Source organism: Lytechinus pictus, chromosome 10 (assembly GCF_037042905.1).
Source record: "Lytechinus pictus isolate F3 Inbred chromosome 10, Lp3.0, whole genome shotgun sequence".
NCBI lineage: Eukaryota > Metazoa > Echinodermata > Echinoidea > Temnopleuroida > Toxopneustidae > Lytechinus > Lytechinus pictus.
In genome coordinates this window covers 24,492,051-24,515,419 of record NC_087254.1, presented here as the reverse complement: position 1 = coordinate 24,515,419, position 23,369 = coordinate 24,492,051, and the positions used below count along the sequence as shown (strand labels likewise).

The 23,369-nt window shown below is 37.1% G+C and overlaps 1 protein-coding gene across 1 annotated transcript; it reads left to right on the top strand.

Annotated features, from left to right (window-relative positions):
- The first annotated feature begins 12,799 nt into the window (after window positions 1-12,799).
- LOC135155861 (uncharacterized) lies at window positions 12,800-17,394 on the top strand. Its single transcript, XM_064106150.1, has 3 exons — window positions 12,800-13,151; window positions 14,462-14,723; window positions 15,478-17,394. The coding sequence occupies exons 1-3, from the start codon at window positions 13,128-13,130 to the stop codon at window positions 15,540-15,542; spliced, it is 351 nt and encodes a 116-aa protein (XP_063962220.1). The 5' UTR covers window positions 12,800-13,127; the 3' UTR covers window positions 15,543-17,394.
- Window positions 17,395-23,369: the final 5,975 nt, after the last annotated feature.

Genomic DNA, 23,369 nt, shown 5'->3' with positions numbered 1-23,369 from the left:
TTTTGATGAAATTTTTGGCATTTCGCTCAGTGAATTTTACTCTATTTATTAAGCTATAAATACTTTCAGCCCGGACCATCCCTTTAAATTTTGGGCTAAAATAATGACTGGGCTTCTATACTCACATCCTTAAAAAAAAGTATAGACCGATACATGTAAGATTTCACAAATAACAGGTAGCATCTGTATTATAGGCATATGAACGGCAGTTCGTAATAATTTCTCTATATCCAAAATGTGTGTCATAAACGGATTGGTTGACTATATCACAACACTTAAGTATTACGAGTATTCAATTGTATATGCACACAGGCCCTGGGGCGGAAATCTCTCAACAAAGGTAGGGGGACCAGGGGCTGGAAAATTTGACAAGCAAAAAAAAAAGGTTATCACCCCCAAAGTTAAGGTAATTTCGACCAAAAGAAATTTGACAAGCAAAAAAAATAAATAAAATGAAAAAGAATAAATAAATAAAAAAACCAAAAAGGTTATCACCCAAAAAGTAAGGCCATCTCGTCCAAAATACATGTTTTATTTCGATTTTGAATGATGTATTTCTTTCCATCATAAAAGACCAATAATAGTAGGGGGACACTGTGTCCCCCATACTATTCTGGGTAGGGGGACGCGTTGCCCCTGTCGCCCCTGGGATTTCCGCCCATTATGCATACATGAATTTATAGGGACCTGACAGAAATGAATTGTGGTGAAAAAAGTTTGTTGCAATTTAATTGTTCCAAGTTTGGCCAATTAAATTTTTGGCTAAAATGATGACTGGGCTATATACTCACATCCTTTTTTTTAACGGTTACCAAATATAGACGGTCAATAGACCGATATGATTTCACAAATAAGAGCTAGGTAGCATCTGTTCAGTATACAGGCGGATATGTCGGATGAGTATGGCAGACCGTTTAGATGGAAAGATGCAAAAATAGGGGTTTCACATTTGTTGAATGCTTTTTGCTTCTTGACTGCTACAAGTTTATGCCATCAAAATGGAAATTATTCTTTCTATCTCAAAACTTTCATCCCTTTGTCGACAAAATTTCATTGATTCCAACTTTGGTGGCATCACTAAAGAAGTAGTAGGTGTACCAAAGTATATTTTTACACATTTTTTTATGAATGAAAATAATCCATCAATTTCGAATATATTTACACATTTAAAAGACGCTTATGGGTTTCAACAAGAAGAAATTTTAAAACTACCTCTACGTATTACTATAGATACGAGACTTCGAGTTCTACAATTCAAGATTCTTAATAATTTGATTCCTATCAAAGTTTGGTTATTCCGTAAGGTAACGGATACACTTTGTACATTTTGTAAAGTTTCACCCGAAATTCTAGTACATCTTAATTTTTTTCTTGCCACGTCGTTAACCAATTTTGGAATAATACCAGTACACTTTTTGCTTCACTAGATCTTCCTGATTCCCTCTCAGAAAGATATGTTCTTTTTGGTATCTGTAAGCCCGTAATTCCCAGAAATATATTTATATTGAACTTTTTGCTCTTGTCAGTTAAACAATATATTTTTAGATGTTAATGTGACGAAACAAAACCTACACCTCCCCACTTTCTATTATCATTCGATACTGTTGAACATACCATAGCACAAAGGAAATGCAAATAAGAAAAACATGATGGCAAGTATCATTTTGAATACTATAAAGAGGCGATAAAAGCAGAAGGCTGTTTTTTTTTTCATAGGCCAAGTGCCTGATTTTTTTTAAAACAAACTGATGTTTTCTTATGTTATACTATTTTGTATGTTAGATATGTTATTTTATATGGCAGCGTCATCTTCATTTATTTGATATGTGATCTCCGTTATATCTTGAATGTTTTGTTGTGTTTATTTTTGCTGAAACGGTACAATAAAACATGAATTACAAAAAAAAATAATCTAAAGAACCTACAATCAACCGTGTGAATGTGTGTTGTTATCATTATTATTATCATTATATATATATATATATATATATATATATGTAGTACGGGGTTCTGACAATTAGACAATCCTAGTACTCTTAACACAGAGGCAGCCCAGCAGACATGTTGTCAGGATAAGAACTTACTGGCCAACTCCCAGTTTTTAATGACTCAAAGCCTTGTTGCATTCTTAGTAACATTCCATGCAAATTAGTTAAGGCACATCAATATTCATATAAATGTAAATTAGCATATCACAAAGTATAACTGAATATTCAAATATACAATCAAAAGATAGTCAAACTATATGCAAATTATCATCTAAGCTTGACTGCATCTACTAAATATTTTTATTTCATTTCATTTATTTCACTTTCAACAAAATCTAAATCAAATAAATACAATCATAACAAGTCGACATCATACAAAATATACCAAGGTCATAAAATCAACTTGAAAAAGATATGTTATAAGAAAGTTACATACAAAATAATCTTGTGTAAAGGATTTGTGATTTACAATTGGTGAAAATGGAGGATCCCACTGAAAAGCAAAGCTTGTATATTGTGGGCTCCTCAAAATATGACAAGCGAGAAATAAATTTTATATATATTATTATAAATTTTATATATTATGACCAATCAGAAAAGGAGAGGTGGAATGAGAGAGAGAGAGAAGATTGAGGAAAGCTGTATGAAGGATGGTGGAGTGATTTAATACAAAAGGACCTTGTGTGAGGAGTGTACAGCAGTTAATGTGTAAGAGAGAGCTGTACATGAATAATTGGAAGTTAAGATGAAAATGGTGAATATAGATGAGGGATATGGAAAAAAGGGATGATTCCTGAAAAAGAGTGGAAAGAAATATAAGTACGAAATCAATCCCTATAATTATATATATATATATATAAATATATATATATATATATATTTATATTTATAAATATATATATATATATATATATACATATATATATATATATATATATATATATATATATATATATATATATATATATATATATATATATATATATATATATATATATATATATATATATATATATATATATATATATATATATATATATATATATATATATCCGATCCGATTGACCGTCAGATAGACAGATTTTCGACACTATACCAATTATCGGGGTCGCCCTAGCCACTAACCCGTCTCTGTGGTCTAGTGGTTAAGGCACCGGCGTTCAAAGCTGGGGGCCCGGGTTCGATTCCCGGCAGAGACATTTTTTCGGCATCACCAATTTTTCCAAAGGGTAGATAGCTCTGGGGAACCTTGATTTAAGCTACGCCTACCATTGTTCTCTTCATCCATTTCTTTACTATATATATATATATATATATATATATATATATATAGATCGGCCCCACTTTTTAAAGTTTCAATTGGGATTTTTATATTTTTAAATTCAATAAAAACAGACTTGACTGATGTGCACTTTCAAAATACATTTCCTAGGCTATTTTCTGATGAATAGTTCGTGAATGTCCTCCACAAAACAATGTTTATTATATATACATTGCTCTTCCAACTTTAGCCATGTGGGATTACGATGTAATAAAATGAAATCCATGCAATATCGAATTTTAATTGCCCGCGAGTGAAATGACGCTCGTGGTTTAATATCCCAGAAGGCCGTGCAACGAAAGGGATCGAAAAAAATAGCCAATTTTATTTAATTTCCTGACAATCAATAATTGTCATGGTATAATTGGAAACTTGAACAATACCCCAGTGGCAAAACAAAGCGCATGAATGACAATTATGGATCTTTTCTCTGATATAACATAGATGGTTGCTACGAACGCGTGTAATTAAGAGCGAGTCTATTGACTGGAAATCAATAGTGATTTATCGCGCTGGTGGTCGTGAAGCCGTTTAATGAGGGCGGAGAAAATCGCTCTATATTAAAAAACCAAAATGTCAAAAATCTTCCTTCTATTCGAGTCGGGATTCTTTATCCAGAGCTCAGTAACTCTTTTTTTTTCTTCAAGAATATTCTATTCGACCCCTTCGCATTTTCCTCATGACCATTTGTTTCCCTCATCATCTTTTTTCTACTTCCTCCTCCATTTTTTCCCTTTCTCTCCTCCTCTTCTTGTTCTTGTTCTTCTTTTTTTCTTCTTCTTCCTTCTTCTTGTTCTTCTTTTTTCTTCTTCTTCTTGTTTTTCTTCTTATTAATCTTCTTCTCCATCATCATCATCATCATCATCATCCTGTTCTTACTTTTCTTTCTTTCTCCATCTCTCTTTATGCTCCAGGACTGCCGCACCAGACTAGAAAGAAAACATCCTTTTTGCTTAATATTGGTGGGTCCATTAAATTTCTATAGAATTCGTACTTCGTCAGTAGTATGATTACACAGACTCATATACGTATCCTCCTTCTCTCTCTCTCCCCCTCCCTCAATCCCTCCCTCCCTCTCTCTCCATATCTCTTCCCCTCTCTCTCTTTATCTATTATCTCTTTGTCTGTTACCATGGTTACCTGCCCAATAAATATTCCTTAATGGTTCGTGTTACTTGATGATGTATGCTTCAAATGTTTGAAATTTATTAGTGATTGATGTCATTCAAACAGTTCTCTATTCATTGGTTGCCAGCATATCAATATTAAAGAAGAAATTAGAAAAATGGCGGGAAACGGTTCCTTAGACAAGCAAGAATGCAAAATGATAGTATCGTTACCTAGTAACGAAAAGCCGGAGGAATATAAAACTGTAATGGGCAGGTAGCATTCGAAGTGATATCATACATATTTTATTACCATGTTTGATAATGGGTTGGGGATTTTTTTTTAAATCATAAAAGTGTACCAACAATGGGGTTTGGAAATCTAATAAATAGACGCCGGAGTTGCAGCGGAGCACTCTGCATGAAAGATGCCTCTTTGGATGAGGTTTCCTTTTCATTTCTAGTGTATACAAACTAGATTTCAATATTTCAATTTTTTATCGGTTTCATTTACATTTTAATTCTTGTCAGCTAACAAAACAATTAAATAATCAAAACAGACACTGCTCTTTGATTATAATTGATGTTAGATTCATGCTGTCAAAATACTTTTATAACTATTCTTATTTTTTTGCCAAATATTATCTCAACAATAATAATAATGATGATGATGACAATAATAATAATAATATAATTACAATAATAATTATAATAATAATAATATTAATAATAATGATAAATGATAGTTATTACAATAATTACAATTAATAACAATAATAATGAAATAAGGTAAACATTGAAAATAAAAATGGAAATATTTAAAGCAACTAAATGTCTAATATATCAAATATAATTTTACGTACTATATAGTAAATAATTGTCAGTATTGGGGACAATGGGTACTCAATGAAGTAAAAATTACTTTAGCTTTTGCACCGCTAATTGCATAGCTTACGAATATAAGAAGCAAATATCTAAGTTTAAATTATGTTAGTTTTATTATGCGAACTAAACTTTGCGGCAAAAAATGAAGACAAGAATCTATAAAGAAATTCATACAAGATACAAGCCAAAAGGTATATTGATAACTTTTGGAATACCGAGAGTAAACTGTAAAGAAACAGAAGACGAGGACTTTGTGTTAGACAGCATGCTTCTAAATTATTTTAAATTTATATGGGTAACTTGTTTTGATAAGGTGACGAAGAATCTTCAGGCAAAAGTAAATAGCTAATGTGGAAATTATTAAAAGAAAAATATTTTTTTATGAACTTTTCTGAAATCATGAGTTACCAACGGCTAGTCACGAGATAGTTGTTCACTTCTTAGAAAATGTAGAATATCATTACAGATACACTGGAATTTATTTTCTATTGCGTATAGGCATAGGCGTTGAAAATTAGCGTCACCTGAAATAATAATAAAAAAGGGCGTTTAAAACGTTTACCTTTGATTTTTAGGGGTAGGAATCCTTAATTCACATCGAATACCTATATTATACGCTCAAAAATCGCAGTATATAAATTATTTCAATTAATAAAATGATATCATGGCCTGTGTGTACACACTGCAAATTTAATTGTCCTCCATGGGTATGGCGAGGACGGGTAGAAATGTAAACACACCCTACTGTTTGAATTCATTTTTGTTCAAACATTCATTGAAGCTTATGACGCCATTTATTAGACAGAATATCAATACACAGAACAGTGGAAACTAAACATTTCGAGTAGAATACGGTGAGAATTGGATGGGTACTATGCGACTTTTGAGAAATGTAAACTAAAGAAGGTGAGAGTGGCAATGAAAATAAGGATATAAATGATTCATAGAGTAATATAGTTGTCATGGTATTGCTGACGCAAAAAGAAGTTATGTGATGTTTGAGCCTGTATCACAATCTCTTTCATTTAGTCTCTATCAATATAAAATTTGAAATCTTTTTATAGTTTTTTAAGAAAAACGTATACTTTCTCGATACATCAAGACCTTACTTCCTCCCGCTTTGAGATTTTCACTTTCTTCTTGCCCCCTCCGCCTCTCTTTATCTCTATTTTCTTATTCGTCTTGTTCTTTTATCACTCACTTTGACTTTCATGCCTATCTATATTTCCCTTTCTTCTTCTCGCTCTCTGTCTTATTCTTCTCCTTCATGTTTTTCCCTTTTTCTGTCCCCTTCTTGTGTTTCTTTTTTTTTCTTCCTTATTATCATCATCCTGTTCTTCCTTTTCTCCTCCCCCTCCATGATGGTTTCTCCATGAATGCAGGGATGCCGCACCAACCTAAGAAGCAAACATCATCCTCTTTTCCTGTATATGAGTCAATGTTATATAATTTTTTGTACTTTGTCAGTAGTTTAATATAAGACATCCCTCTTCTTCTTCTTCTCCTCCTCCTTCTTCTTCTTCTTTTTCCTTCTCTTCTCCCCCTCCTCTCTCCCTACTTCTTCCACTTCTTCTCTCCCTAGACTTCGCAATCTTCTTGTTCGTTTATTCTGGTTCTTTGTCTTCGTTGTCATGTTCTTCCTATTTCATACGTTCTTTGCTCTTTCTTCTTCATGTTTTTTCTCTTATTCTTCTTCTCTGTCTGCCTCTCTTCCAGGCGAATCGATTGAAATTATTTTCTTCAAGAAAATCTTGCACACACGGCCCCTATATGATATTATCGATCAAACTTGTCTCGAAGTATAATGATAGACTACTATACCAGTCAAGTGTCTTTACACAGGGTACTTTGAAAGATTGCATAAGCACCTAGTAAAATCGATGTGTTTATTGATGATCGCGTATGGTTATTATCCATTCTCGGGCAGTCATTGGTGTAAAACCAGGCCGTTTTGAACGTTTCCGAAATTGGTAACATTGGAAGAGAAAGCGAACAGTGTTGTCTTTTATCTTATTTTCATATCAACTGAAGATCAGGATATTTCACAATCCCCTGTGCTAGTTGTATCGATGCTTGGAAAAATACACCTTGAACCTTAACAACTTAAAGATACAGGGGAACATAGCGAGCATATCATTCAAACAAATACCCAATAGTTGTCACTGATAAAATTAGATTATAAAAAAACGGCAACCCAACTGTATTATGTCATTTATCGAAACGAATCTAATTTGGGTTGATCAAGCAATATATTTAGATATTTTCCTTTACTAACAAACCCACATAATGATATTAATTCCAAAGACATTAGCCAATTTGACTTTACTGGTGGCGTCTTTCAGTCATACAGAATGATGTCTGTCTTTTCGTAATAATGAAATTTCAAATGATCTTAGTAAACCTTACCGCATAGAAACTCATACTCTTTCTATATTTTGGGTTGAATATCAATTGAAGCTATGAAAGCTTTGTTTCTTCGCAATGTTGATGTTGTTAAGCCATCGAATTAATATTCCATATACAAAAAGTTAGATTAAAGTAAAATGTTGCGCACTTACCTTCACTGGGAGCGTACAGCATCTGTAAATATCAAGAAAAACGCAATATTCAACAATTAATTTGTCGTAAACAAAATTACAACATCAACATCTATAATGGTTTAGATGTGTTAAGTATGTTAAGTACGCGTTTAATTTGTCATGATCATCAAGATCATCGAACTTCTTCTAATGACAAATGTTATTCAAACATTTAAAATGATATACATGCAGAATTTGTTTTGCAGGCATACATTATACTTGCACAATGTTTAGGCCTATTAGAACCATTAACATTCATCTAACACTTCTTTCAAAACTACCAACTTATCGTCGTATCCATTATGACGTATACATGGTTTTGGTGAATATGTAACCATTCAGACAAAAAGGCACGTCAATATGTTACCTCAATATGTGTCTTATTGAAACGACTTATCGGCATACGAGGATTCAAACGCGATTATCATGTATCTATAATACGTTGTATAATATATCGTATATTCATACGTCGTATAATCCATATTGTATAACCTTTATCAATATAAGATAATTATATCTCGTTTCAATTCGGGTCAAATCATACATGACACACGTAACTGGATCTGGAGAGCTAACCACAAGCTCATAATGAACTTTTTGTCCACTTCTTGAATTCGTAACGATAAGCGATTAATTTGTCTACATTATTGTATATACTTCGCATGTGACCAAAAATAGATGTAGCCTTTAAAACTATATACAAAAAATATTTTCAATATCTTTCTCAAAGTGATGAATGAATAAATAAATATTGATAAAGATTTGATTATAAATCCTTTCATAAAGGAATTTTCGGAAGTCAGCTATTGTTTGTAGATTTTAGTTTTTAGCAAACTCTTTACATAGAAAGAAAAAAAAATGATAAAGGAAACAAGGTATGATATAATCATCTCCCAAGATTGTCAGAAAAAGTAAACATGATAATGTTGGTACAATTGAGATAAAAGTTAAAAATTGTTTTTAACTTACCATGCTCCAAAATATTACCACAAACGAAGTGATAACGCACATGTTTTATTGTATTCTCTTTCGAAATATTCCACAGATAGTCACCAACAAAATGTCCGTTCGTAAATTAGAATATCATATTTCAGACATGATTTTTGTTTCCGCTGTGTTTTCAGTGGTTGCTTATTCAACGTGAATATTCCTGGAACAATAAGAGAAATACGGAGCGTTTTGGGTCGGTAGCAAAATAGGACAAGCCTAGAGACGAGTTCATAATAAATTGATTATCACTCCGATGTGAAACACTTTCGCCCGTCGACTTGCGCGCGCTTTATTCTGAAAAGATGAAAACATAACATTCCAGTTTCTCCTCTCTCTCGTCTCCCCCCCCCTCTCTCTCTACACACACACACACACACACACACGTATATATATATTATACTCTATATTATGAATGAAATCTCTCTCTTTCTCTAGCTTTCACTCGCCCTACATTAACACTTTTTTTTCAACATTTTTCATTAAGGACTTCATTCAAGTAATTTACATAAACTCAAAGTAAATAATTACAGCAAAATTGACAAATCATCATTTTATATTTACAAGAATCTACAAAAATATTTAACAAATACTGAAGCAAATAATGATGGGATGAAATGCCTAAAACGATATACTATTATACTAATAAAACTAAATACATACACACACACACTCTCTCTCTCCCTCCCTCCCTCTCTCATCCTCTCTCTCTCACCCTCATGTACACATGCACTCTCTCATCTACTGTCACATCCATCCTCCGGGGATCTGACAAAAAAAACGCCGAAAGTGCCCTGTTCCAGAATGTGCTTCTAACGTGCCCCCAGGCGTCGTCGAAGTCTTTTGGAGAAAAACAGTTTTTCAGTACCTTTCACTAGCAATCGCCATTCTTCACACTATTTAGGGCTGTAAAATTTGTTATGCGGATTACGCCATTTAGGGCTTTGACGTTTCTTCATAAGAAAAAGTCTTTATGAATCATAAAGTGTTTTCTTGTGCCTCTTTGAGTTTGTTGTTGTATAATGGTTTCTTCTATCTTCCTTTTTCTTCCGCTTTTCTTTTTTTTTTTCTCTTCCCGTTTTTCCTCACTACATGTAACATTATAGAGGGCTGTCACCCCTGTCCCCTTCCCTTCCATGGCGCCTCCCTCGGGTCTGAATGGTCCTATATTCGCCATGTTTACCAATCAATCATGATTATCGTGTATCAATACGTCGTATGACAATTCGATAAGTTGAAACCATCTGAAAGCAGGTTATGATAAAAGTAATTGATACCGTTGATAGGATCGTAGAAATGAGTGAACCGTTTATTTAATCTCACTTTTAAACTGGTGCATTTGCGGCAGGGAGATAAGGTTGCAGGTCGCGTGCAAGCGATAGTATTGTCACGTGGTGGTGTTGTATTGGGAATTTGATTTGAAAGCGCAGATATCCCTGGATATTAATATTAAGGTTGAAACATTGTTAAAAAGACCTGATACCTATGAAATGACAAGACATGGTGCTCGATGTTTTCCCCTCCTTCTTCTTCTCTTCTTCTTCATCTTCTTCTTCTTCTTCCCCTTCTTCTTCTTCTTCTAATGGTTTAAAAACCTATTCTCATCATGATGTAAACACATAGAACATAAACATTGCATCATGGCCAATGTCACTCTGACAATAGAATGATAAAACAAAGGTTTTAAAACACCAGATTCAAACGCAACTTTTTTTTCTTTGTTCGAATCATTGCCGGTTATATTGTTAGTCCTTTCTTTCTTTTTCTTCTTTTTTTGTTCTTCTTTTCCCTCTGTTAATTGCTTTTCGTGATTTATATTTTTTCATTAGTGTATGTAGGGAGGAAACCTATCTACCATCCAACTTGCAGCAAGACTCATCTGACTGGTATGATTCTGGCGGAGCTCACATGGCAGCAGAGGTATCCATTGCTATGGTAACCAGTCAAACATTAAGCGCTATCATTTGCATCGGGCAACACAACAAGGACTAATTAAGAGGACGCTCGCGTCATATATCGATTTTGTCGGTGTTCTCCGATACTCCTCATTCCCCCTCTCGCTCTCTCTCTCTCTCTCTCTCGCTGTCTATCTATCTATCTATCTATATCTTTCTTTCTCTATATGCGCCCAATCCTTCCACGCTTCACTCATTTCTCACTTTCTCTCACTTTAGCATCAAAATTATGTTTTTATATATATATATATTTACCTCAAGATATACAAAATACATTCAAATTCCAACATGATATAAACAAAGATGAGAAAATAGGATAGATAATGATAGATAATGATCTTGAAAATTTCTCAGCAAAAAGCTCAAGAGCGTTTGATTTGAAAAACCGATGCAAAATTTATAAGTAATTCATGATTTTTTTAAAGACATTCCATATCGACAAACTATTTTTTTGATTTCCCTTGACAATAATTCACCATGTAAATTGAATATTGGGTGTATACCAGAATTGCATTTATGTCTGCTGAATAATATTCACATATTTGATATCTATACTTATCACTACTTTTCCTTTTCAGTTAGTGACAATGTATATGTTTACAGTAAATTCTAATAATTTTAACAATTCACTTTGGAGCATTCCAAGATAACATGAAGAAAGGATTCATTTGTTTTTCAGTAAGTGCAAATGTTTTTTTTTTTTATAATTGTCCTTTTAAATAAATTGTACCTGAAGGGAAGAGCACGATTAAGTGTTTTGAAATCGTATTGCATCACTTTATTATTTTTCATTTATTTAAATTTGAATTTTAGTATAGTTGACCAATCAAAATCGATGGGAAGGTTAAATGATCCTCCCAGTGTCTTTTAATGCAACTTCATCTGTTTCCTTTATATCACAAAACAAATTATAAAAATGTTTGGATTTCATTTTTGACAACACAATTGTATCACCCGTTTTTATTACATAAGAGTCATTCCTGTATCAGGAATATCGTTGTCTTGCTTATGCACACGTTCAACCCAAATTCACTTTAGCGTCAAATTATATGTCCCCATATTTTCTGTAGCCTTTCCCTCTTCTTCCACAATCCTATCGCCTCTCTATATTCATTTTTTTCTTATTGAAGGGCTTGGGACGTTTTGAGGTCCATCGCAATGGGCCTCTATTAGAAATATCTCTTTCTCTACAATGTTTTAATCAAAATGAGTGATTTAAAATTACTCTCCAGAAACTTAAAATTTCCTACATCAAAGAGATTTTGAAATGAAAGCAGTTAAAAAGTCCGTTTGCAATCATCGGCTACACTACACAAAGTTTAGCAATAAATACATGTATCGTTACATGCAATGCCCCTTTATAAACCATGTAAGCTTCAAGTTATGCAGTGCGAGATTAATCCTTTGTAAAAGCTCTGAACGTGAATTGTTTCCTATCATTCTCAAAGCGAAGTATAATCAGAGGTTGAGATAAAAATATACCACCCTAGGGAAAAAAAAAGCGAATTCGATTCACCATTCACGAATATTTCATATTCATGCCTTTTGTTACTTCGTGTGCCAACAAAAGACTCCACATTTTAAATATCTAAGAAAAAGGCAGAGCGGAAGAAATTCAACCTACACGATGATTGGTAGTCGAAATTGATAAATAAATTAGTGTGAGTAATGGGTTAATAAAAGCAAAATGATTCCCAACACCTTGGACACAATAATCATGATAATTGCATGATAACATGACATCTCTGTTAAAAATGGACACTTAAGTCTTGGTCATAAAATGTCATAAAAGAAAAGAATGTAAAAAATGACATTTTTTGGCCACTATATATCTAAGGTAACAGATAAAAGGATGATTATATTATCGACTGTATCATTCGCAGCGTTTTCATCTTCCTTGCAGCCACTTTTTTGTGTTGTTATTATTTCTTCTATTTCTTTCCATTTCACGTAGAGATTTACCCTTTAAGTTTTTGACAATCGGTTTTCGGTGAATAGTCTTTTAGGTTGTATTATCATGGGACATTTCAGTTTTTACGAAATATATCTGTACAGAACTTAATAGACCATGTAGACCTTATCACGTATATAGTTCGTGTTCGTTGGTGTATTCAGATATTTGATTCGCATTACAACAAATCAGGCTTCACATTCTCCAAAAGTTGACACTTTCAACATTTCAGTTTCAATTTTTCATTTTTCCACGACGAGCCGTTTTCCTTTTGAGGAAACCTATTTTTATTAATCTAAAACTGTTGAGGAAATCGATCTTGCTAGGTACATCGGGACTCGGATGTAAAATAGACATGGAAGGAAAGTTCACGGAAAAGGTAAGTGTTCTCATTATTGCGAAGCTGAGATTTTAATTGAAAAATATATTTTCTTTTAAACTTTACGACCTTCATACTGTAGTTTGATTTGCATTTACGTGATATGATTGTTCAAAATATTGTTGATCATACTCTGTTAGAAAAAACAGAAGATTTTACAGAAGAAAAATTAAAAAACAGATTTTACAGAAAGAAGTAACCAAATAGTTCTGTAAATTGTTAAAACAGGAAAGATGTTTTACAATTCTTATAGAATTTTACGGAACAGTTCTGTTTTAAAAAGGGGGGAAACAGTTTTATTACAATAAATTTGTAAGGTTACATACACCAAATATCTATTTTCTGTAATTTTACACAATGCATGTAAGATTACACAGTGCAGTAAGATTACAGGTGTTCTCGAGACTCTGCTGGAGGAATTTCTGTTTTTTAAGTAGAAATTTTCTAACAGTGATCATTCATTTCATTCCCTTTTATTTCAAATTCTCGATAAAAACGTAAAACAAACAAGTCATATTGTATAATTTTATTATAGAATGTACAGGTTTACGCGTCAGAAATGAAGGTAGAGATAAAGAAATACAGAACAGAAACAGGTGCTGCTGAACCGGGGGCTGGGTGGACTTTGGCCCTCTCACATTTTCCAAAACCATGCAAAAAACATAAAAATGACGATCTGATTGTGATTTGTTTTTGCATGCTCAGCCACCCGTCCACTTTCAAAATCAACCCGCGGCCCCTGAGAAGAAAAATGAGAATATAGGGAGTCGATAGAGTCCAGTTGTCTTTCAAAGGGTTGGCTCCAATATCTGTAACTGAATAATGACAACAATGAATAGAAAAGGTTTAAACAGACTTCCGTGGGCGATATGGCAATTTTCTTTTCACAACAATTCAGGGTTATAAAGGCTGCAAATGCAATGAAGTATTTTTTTTACAATTGATTTTGAAAGAAAGAAGGGCATTTTTTATCTCTCCATAGGTATTTCGTTCCAAATCAAACTCCAGTGTACTTCACACATTTCTTAGAAGAGTCATATCTTAACAAGAGTAAATATGATTTTGAAAAAAAAAGACTCATAGCATGACATTTGATGTGAACATCAATACTTACAGATTGGTAGACTCCGCATCCATAGTGACATACCGCACGAATCTAAATGTATTAAGATGAAGGCGTTTGTTCACTTCTTTTTCATCGTTCCTTGAAATGTCAAGTCTAGGATTTAAAAGTTAGTTAAAACAAATACAGGACGTGTATGCAAGCAATAATTAATGTAATTAAATGGGATTTTTAAATCATGTACCAGGGCAACGACGCTTTAGGTTTAGATCATTCATCCACGTCAATTTTACGACCATCGGGCTGTGATCGACCATCAACATCGAATGATACTGTACTCCGGGCAGACACGCATCTTAAGGAACCTCGTAGCGATTTCGACTGCGACGACGCCGGTGCTGATAAGAGTAATGGGAAATCTCGTGTTTGTTTCGTCTGTCGTATCATCTGTATTCTGGCGAGCATTGCTATTTCAGTATTCCTCATTGTGTGGTTCTCTGCAATAGAAGGTACGCATAATACTTAGAACTACACCCTTGATATTATGTCACATCTATGAAACCAGCAAACCGACTGATGGTATGACATATTGGACGTAATCATTAATGTAATAGCTTTTTGAAGGATTGACGCATTAAACCAAGACCAATGTCATGAGAATGTCTCACCGACCTCAGACCGACAATCAACCGACACTAAGGCCCCACACACATTTGTATTTTGATTTATAAAAAAATATTAAAATCCGGATTAAAATCTGATTCTCTGATAGATTCCTGGTCAGTGCTTTGAATAAAACGAGAATGCATTCAATGGTCAGATGGTGATATTAATTGGTCATAGCCATTTAGTGATTGTAAAAAAAATGCGACAACAAATCAGTGGAATATGCCATTGACCTTAGTCAACTGACCTCGAATCGCTTGACCTCATTCAGTTTACTTTGAAAAAGATATCTAAGTATTCGATACATATGTCCAAATTAATAGTACTTGTACAAGTTTTACGGTTTTATTACATAGAGTAGACCCAGAAATGGGGAGAACTTCAGGGAAATACTAAACAATAACGATAAGATTAACAAATATATAGATAAAAGCACAAGCAGAAGTACCTCTTCTGCTTCTAAAAGTACCTTTATTGACTATGATAACAGTAGCCAATTAGCCAGCAGAGATTTAACTTTTTATCTGTGGGTACTATTTATTCCATTTGAAGTTCACTCTTTTCTTTACTCATCTCGTTTTTTCAAATTCAACGTAGCTGGCCTTCATCGCCGCAACCCACTTCTGGAAATGTCTCAATCGGATGTGTCGGCCGATCCATAACTGGTCATCGAAATGTTCAAATGTATATAATCGCAACTGTATTCGGACTGGGCTTATCAGGTTTACCTCAAATTCATTTTCTGGAAAGAGCATCAGATGAACATAATGGGAGAATTCAATTCTCATTCAAATTAGTAATGTATACACAACAAAAAAAGACCCCTTTAAACAAACATTCATAATTTCCGAACCACTGGGAGTTTTTAATATATTTTTACATGAGCGTGTTGGTAATTTTATAAGCTACCGTCTTAGTGAATGTTACGGACGTATTTTATGTCATGTTTCAGTGAGTACCGCCAGAAGGCAAAATTGTTACTTTTTAAAAGTCATAAGCAAAAGTTTATTCCAGTTTATTGGAACGAATTTCACATTCTCACCAGGAAAAATAGAACACTGGTAAAAAGTACTTTCTAAAAGACGATGCAACTTTTTTGGCTAAATTTCACGGTTGAATAAACACAGTCAAAATTTGCTAATTTTGGAATTTTTACACATTTCTATCTATGAAAATATGGGAAGAGTATATCTTCAACAATATTCATCATTTCACGGCTCAATGAACATTCAATGAAAATAAAAAAATACTATTTTTTAAATATCATTGGCAAATAGTGTTTTAATTTGGTAACTGATATTATTTTCTCAACATTTTTCATGATGTTCATGACCAATTAACATGTTTCAATGAAAGGCGTTTAATTAAACATTCACGCTTGAATAAACATGTGGAATGTGATGAGCTCTTTTTTACGTTATTGGAAAAAATGCAATTGCTAATAATGGATATCTGTCACAAACCTCCTTGCTTAGTTAATTTGATTTTATTTTTATGAAAATCCCGATGTTTAATGCTTCAGTGAGCACACAATATTCGAAAATTGTGCAAATTAGATAAATTAGAAAGTTAAAGGCCTTGGCCTCACTCTATGCCGTATCGAATGGTTATTTGTGTACACTATGGGTGCATATGTTTTTTTTTTTCAAAGCTGTTTTGAGCAGTATCATTTGGCAGTAATGTTTATCAACCTATGGACAGAATTCTATGCTAAAATGAAATCGATTATTTTGTTTATTTATGGATGAGTGAGCACGCCTCCAAGGGGAAAGGGGGCATTTTTAATGTCACAGACTCATTTTGAGGGGTTATAAAGTGAATAATGTGGGCAAATTCGGTTTTAAATGTAACTGATTTTGTGTTGTTTTTATCAACCATCCCGAACTTTTTACACTTTCATGGTTGAGCGAGCACACTCAAACTTAGGAATTGATACTCTTTTTTACTGCATAAGACTGTATTCTTTTCCTTAGAATTTCTCAGGATCAGTTGAATTTATGGACAAATCAGTGGTGGATCCAGAATTTGAAAGTGGGGAGGTGCCGAGAAATTGGGGAAGGGGAGCCACTAACATTTTCAAATGTTAACAAGTTACAGGGGATACTTCCATAAACCCCTTTGATGATACGTCACAAAAAGAATGTGCTCACTCAACCATGAACATACGTTATCAATTTTTTTTGTGGCGTGTCTAAATGCTGGATAGTAAAGCAGCTTTAACACCATGAAATTCACCAAAAAACAACCTTTGCCCAACTTTGTCATGTGTGTATTTACACAATCTGAAAACGACTCTTGTGGCTTTAAAAAATTGTCATTTTTAATTCAATCTTTGATTACTCATGCATGACCCAACCGATCCATCTCATTTCCCCCCAGGAGTTGCTTAATGTGTGTAAAAACCACCTACGAAATATTATATTTCAAAATTTTTCCGTTCAAAAGTAACAGCACTTTAATTTAGGGGGGGGGGGACTTACTTTTTTGTGTGTATATAAGTAGAAAATTGGTCATATATTGTGGCGTTAGTCGATCAGTGGCATAGTGAGTGAGTGAGAGGTATGTGATTGATTCCCGGTCGGAAAGAAAAGTCACTAGATTGAGTGGGTGATTGTTTTGGTGATGAGAGGATGGGTGAGTGAGCGAATGAGTGGGTGGGTTGGTGATGTTGGTGAGTGAGTGGGTCGGTGATGTGGGGGAGTGAGTGGATCGGTGAAGTTGGGGAGTGAGTGGGTTGGTGATGTGGGGGAGTGAGTGGGTCGGTGAAGTTGGGGAGTGAGTGGGTTGGTGATGTGGGGGAGTGAGTGGGTCGGTTATGTGGGTGAGTGAGTGGGTCGGTGATGTGGGGGTGTGAGTGGGTCGGTGATGTGGGGAGTGAGTGGATCGGTGATGTGGGGGAGTGAGTGGGTCGGTGAAGTTGGGGAGTGAGTGGGTTGGTGATGTGGGGGAGTGAGTGGGTCGGTTATGTGGGTGAGTGAGTGGGTCGGTGATGTGGGGGTGTGAGTGGGTCGGTGATGTGGGGGTTCCATGACAATTGCTCCGCCGACATTTGCTCCGCCGACAATTGCTACGCAAAATACGACAACTGCTCCGCCGACAATTGCTCCGGACAGTTGCTCCGCCGACAGTTGCTCCGTCGACACTTGCTCCGCCGATATGTGCTCCGTCGACACTTGCTCCGCCGATATTTGCTCCGCCGATATTTGCTCCGCCGACATCTGCTCCGCCGACATCTGCTCCGCCGAAAATTGCTCCGCCGACAATTGCTCCGCCGATAATTGCTCCGCCGACATCTGCTCCGATTATACGACAATTGCTCCGCCGAAAATTGCTCCGATTATACGACAATTGCTCCGCGACAATTGCTCCGCCGATAATTGCTCCGCCGACATCTGCTCCGCCGTAAATTGCTCCGATAATGCGACAATCATTTATTTATTTTTTTATTCGTACTTTCATACGCATAACAATTTTAGCACAGGCTGAAGGCGTCAATTTACCATGGAGCATAGCTCCATGAATTTACAAGGTTAACTTAAACTATGCTTGCATGATATATTAAATGTCATACACAGGGGCCGCGGAACGGTTTTCAAAGTGAGGGCTGAGTCAAAAGTGGGGGCTGTCCATGCTAAAAATCACAATCATATGGTCATTCTTACGTTTTTTGTACACGGCTTTGGAAAATTGGGGGGCTAAAGCCCCCCGGCTCCGCGGCCCCTGATACATGCATATAGAAAGAAATAGAAAAAAAGGGGTAAGCACAAAGGAGGGATAGATATTCTTAATGCTTATTCATGGTGGGGGGGGAGCATTTGTGTAAGTTTTATTACGTGCCTGGCGATTAAAATGAAAAAAAAAACACGCGTTTTCATGTAATTATTATAACCATATAGCTCCATGTTATAACAGTAGAAACAAATTAGACATACCCCATTCTTAGCGTCAAAATCGCTCAGACTGGCGAAATATGCTCCGAAGTGGAGACATTTGCTCCAGGTGAAATTCAACGGTATACCCCACCTTATTTTGTCGAAAACCTGTACTGTAGTCACGCAAAATGTTTACTGTCGGCAAATTTTGTGCCATACAAACATGACCAAGACATTCAGTAAGTAAAAAGTAATATTCAAGAAAATACCAACATGTGAAAGGCTACATGTCGTGTCACCTTCTCGGCACACCCCTCCACTCTGGTTTCCATATCCTCTCGTACACACAGTGCTCTCAGTCTGGTCTCCACATCCACATCATGTCATACACACCGTAGGTCTTTAGATTATGATAATACTGTATATAATAATGAGTTGCTTTTTTGTTTTATGTTGATCATGATTGTTTTCTTCACTGATAGAAAAAGGATAATTAATTTTTTTTTAATAATCCAAAAATAAAATCCATATGTTCTGTTTTATATAGTTATTAGTCAAGGTTACTTTAGTTCGCATTAGTTCTCACTGTTTATACGTTCTAATTCTTATGCATTATACCGATTGATATTGTACTTTAAATTTGACTATGTATTGTTACTTTGATTTTGTTGTGCTTTGTGAACGGAAAATGAATAAATCTTAATCTAAATCTAAATATGGTCCGCCAATAGTCGAATTATATTCATAATTATGTTACAATGTAAGTAACAATTTGTTGTTGATGGGGGATATAATTTTACACGTAGTTTCAAAAAATAAAAAAAAATCAATCAAACAAGATTTTCTTCTATAAATGATATACCTTCATGTGTATATGGCCGCCTATGTATTTTCCAAGAATGAACTATATGAGAAGAAAACGTGTGTTCATGTACTTATTATCATTATCATTGTACCACCATTATCATCATCAGCATCATTATCAGCATCTTCATCATCACCATCATTATCATTGTCGTCGTCGTTTTGCTTATGCGGAAATCAAACAAAAATGATTGTGAAAAGGGTTATGGAGGGAAAGAGAGAGAGAGAGAGAGAAAGAGGGGGAGTGAGTGAGAGCTTGAGGAAAAAAGGAGGTGTATGACTTATTATTTCTGAATATCGCGATTTCTGTTTATTCATGGGATTGAAATAGAAGGATAAACTTAACAAGTTCTTGTCATTATAATTTTTTATTTGATTTACTGATCAGAACATGAGATAATGAAATCATGAAGACTGTACGTTCTCGACAGTTTTATTAACGTTTTCCAACCAAAACTACACTTTAATGACTGCAAACACCTTCATTTTCACACACACAATTCAGTGAGATGCGTATTGGGTTTCATGAATTTGTAACTATATTATTGCTGGTATATATATTATTGTCTTTTAAAAATAACATTATTTGTTTAGACGTAATGAGAGAGATACATACATATATTCATTTATTATAATATATTTATATTGTCGCTTTGCACAGAATAGAACAAAAATACAACCGAAGTCTAGTTTTATAGTAACTCACCAGTAGCGTAATGAGCCAACAACAAAAAATGGAGGGGGCGAGACAAGGATGACATTTATTTTCCTTTCCTTTATTATTTTGTTTTCATTGGTAGGGAGAATGGGGGGATCCGTGACCCCTAGCACGCCCCTCCCCCATCTGTACGCCAGTGATGATCATACTTTCGTTTGAAACAAATTGAAGGAAAAAAAGTGCAAGGGTAGATAAGGCCGAAGACGTAAATAAAAATTATTGATACAAATATTAATAATTATAATACTGATAAATATACAATAAATCAAGCGGTCACCAATAAAAATAAACAACGTGAAAGAACAAAACGAGAAAGAGAGAGAGAGAGAGCCCGCGCGAATGTATGGTGTATAAGTTGCTGGAAAGCAGAAGAGATATTGTGTCTAGCACCCCCCCCCCCCAAAAAAAAAAAAATTCTCTCCCCGCTCAAGACCGGAGTGAAACCAATGATAATAATATATGAACAAAAATCCAGATTCACAATTTCAATGGGGAGTGTGTCATTCCCCTTCTCCGTTACAATTTGTCAAGTGGCAGCGGCAGGGAGAACAATTTGTTTTGTTTTTTAAGCAGAAAGCTGTGATGATAGGGGGAGAATAAAATAAATAAAACATTAACGAATAACAAGAACAAAACAACGACAAAACAATTTGTATCAGTATGAATTTCTTATCATTTAACATAGACCAACTTGGAGAAATAAGATGTTCATGCAATTGTCGTATAATCGGAGCAGATGTCGGCGGAGCAAATATCGGCGGAGCAATTGTCGTATAATCGGAGCAGATGTCAGCGGAGCAATTATCGGCGGAGCAATTGTCGGCGGAGCAATTTTCGGCGGAGCAGATGTCGGCGGAGCACATGTCGGCGGAGCAAATATCGGCGGAGCAAATATCGGCGGAGCAAGTGTCGACGGAGCACATGTCGGCGGAGCAAGTGTCGACGGAGCAACTGTCGGCGGAGCAATTGTCGTATAATCGGAGCAGATGTCAGCGGAGCAATTATCGGCGGAGCAATTGTCGGCGGAGCAATTTTCGGCGGAGCAGATGTCGGCGGAGCACATGTCGGCGGAGCAAATATCAGCGGAGCAAATATCGGCGGAGCAAGTGTCGACGGAGCACATGTCGGCGGAGCATGTGTCGACGGAGCAACTGTCGGCGGAGCAATTGTCGGCGGAGCAACTGTCTTATTTTGCGTAGCAATTGTCGGCGGAGCAGATGTCGGCGGAGCAATTGTCGGGTCACCGATGTGGGGAGTGAGTGGATCGGTGATGTGGGGGTGTGAGTGGGTCGGTGATGTGGGGGAATGAGTGGATCGGTGATGTGGGGGAGTGAGTGGGTTGATGATGTGGGGAGTGAGTGGGTCGGCGATGTGGAGGAGTGAGTGGGTCGGTGATGTGGGGGAGTGAGTGGGTCGGTGATGTGGGGGAGTGAGTGGATCGGTGATGTGGGGGAGTGAGTGGGTTGATGATGTGGGGAGTGAGTGGGTCGGTGATGTGGGGGAGTGAGTGGGTCGGTGATGTGGGGGAGTGAGTGGGTCGGTGATGTGGGGGAGTGAGTGGGTCGGTGATGTGGGGGAGTGAGTGGGTTGGTTATGTGGGGGAGTGAGTGGGTTGATGATGTGGGGGAGTGAGTGGATCAGTGATGTGGGGGAGTGAGTGGGTTGATGATGTGGGGAGTGAGTGGGTCGGTGATGTGGGGGAGTGAGTGGGTCGGTGATGTGGGGGAGTGAGTGGGTCGGTGATGTGGGGGGGTGAGTGGATCGGTGATGTGGGGGAGTGAGTGGGTTGATGATGTGGGGAGTGAGTGGGTCGGTGATGTGGGGGAGTGAGTTGGTCGGTGATGTGGGGGAGTGAGTGGGTCGGTGATGTGGGGGAGTGAGTGGGTCGGTGATGTGGGGGAGTGAGTGGGTCGGTGATGTGGGGGAGTGAGTGGGTCGGTGATGTGGGGGAGTGAGTGGGTCGGTTATGTGGGTGAGTGAGTGGGTCGGTGATGTGGGGGTGTGAGTGGGTCGGTGATGTGGGGAGTGAGTGGATCGGTGATGTGGGGGAGTGAGTGGGTCGGTGAAGTTGGGGAGTGAGTGGGTTGGTGATGTGGGGGAGTGAGTGGGTCGGTTATGTGGGTGAGTGAGTGGGTCGGTGATGTGGGGGTGTGAGTGGGTCGGTGATGTGGGGAGTGAGTGGATCGGTGATGTGGGGGTGTGAGTGGGTCGGTGATGTGGGGGAATGAGTGGATCGGTGATGTGGGGGAGTGAGTGGGTTGATGATGTGGGGAGTGAGTGGGTCGGCGATGTGGAGGAGTGAGTGGGTCGGTGATGTGGGGGAGTGAGTGGGTCGGTGATGTGGGGGAGTGAGTGGATCGGTGATGTGGGGGAGTGAGTGGGTTGATGATGTGGGGAGTGAGTGGGTCGGTGATGTGGGGGAGTGAGTGGGTCGGTGATGTGGGGGAGTGAGTGGGTCGGTGATGTGGGGGAGTGAGTGGGTCGGTGATGTGGGGGAGTGAGTGGGTTGGTTATGTGGGGGAGTGAGTGGGTTGATGATGTGGGGGAGTGAGTGGATCAGTGATGTGGGGGAGTGAGTGGGTTGATGATGTGGGGAGTGAGTGGGTCGGTGATGTGGGGGAGTGAGTGGGTCGGTGATGTGGGGGAGTGAGTGGGTCGGTGATGTGGGGGGGTGAGTGGATCGGTGATGTGGGGGAGTGAGTGGGTTGATGATGTGGGGAGTGAGTGGGTCGGTGATGTGGGGGAGTGAGTTGGTCGGTGATGTGGGGGAGTGAGTGGGTCGGTGATGTGGGGGAGTGAGTGGGTCGGTGATGTGGGGGAGTGAGTGGGTCGGTGATGTTGGGGAGTGAGTGGGTCGGTGATGTGGGGGAGTGAGTGGATCGGTGATGTGGGGGAGTGAGTGGATCGGTGATGTGGGGGAGTGAGTGGGTTGATGATGTGGGTGAGTGAGTGGGTCGGTTATGTGGGTGAGTGAGTGGGTCGGTGATGTGGGGGAGTGAGTGGGTCGGTGATGTGGGGGTGTGAGTGGGTCGGTG

Excerpts from the sequence above, each read along its gene's own strand:
- LOC135155861 (XM_064106150.1), top strand. The coding sequence starts at position 13,128 with ATGGAAGGAAAGTTCACGGAAAAG. Across the intron at positions 13,152-14,461 it reads AAGGAAAGTTCACGGAAAAG|GGCAACGACGCTTTAGGTTT; the intron begins GTAAGTGTTCTC and ends ATCATGTACCAG. Across the intron at positions 14,724-15,477 it reads GTGGTTCTCTGCAATAGAAG|CTGGCCTTCATCGCCGCAAC; the intron begins GTACGCATAATA and ends AATTCAACGTAG.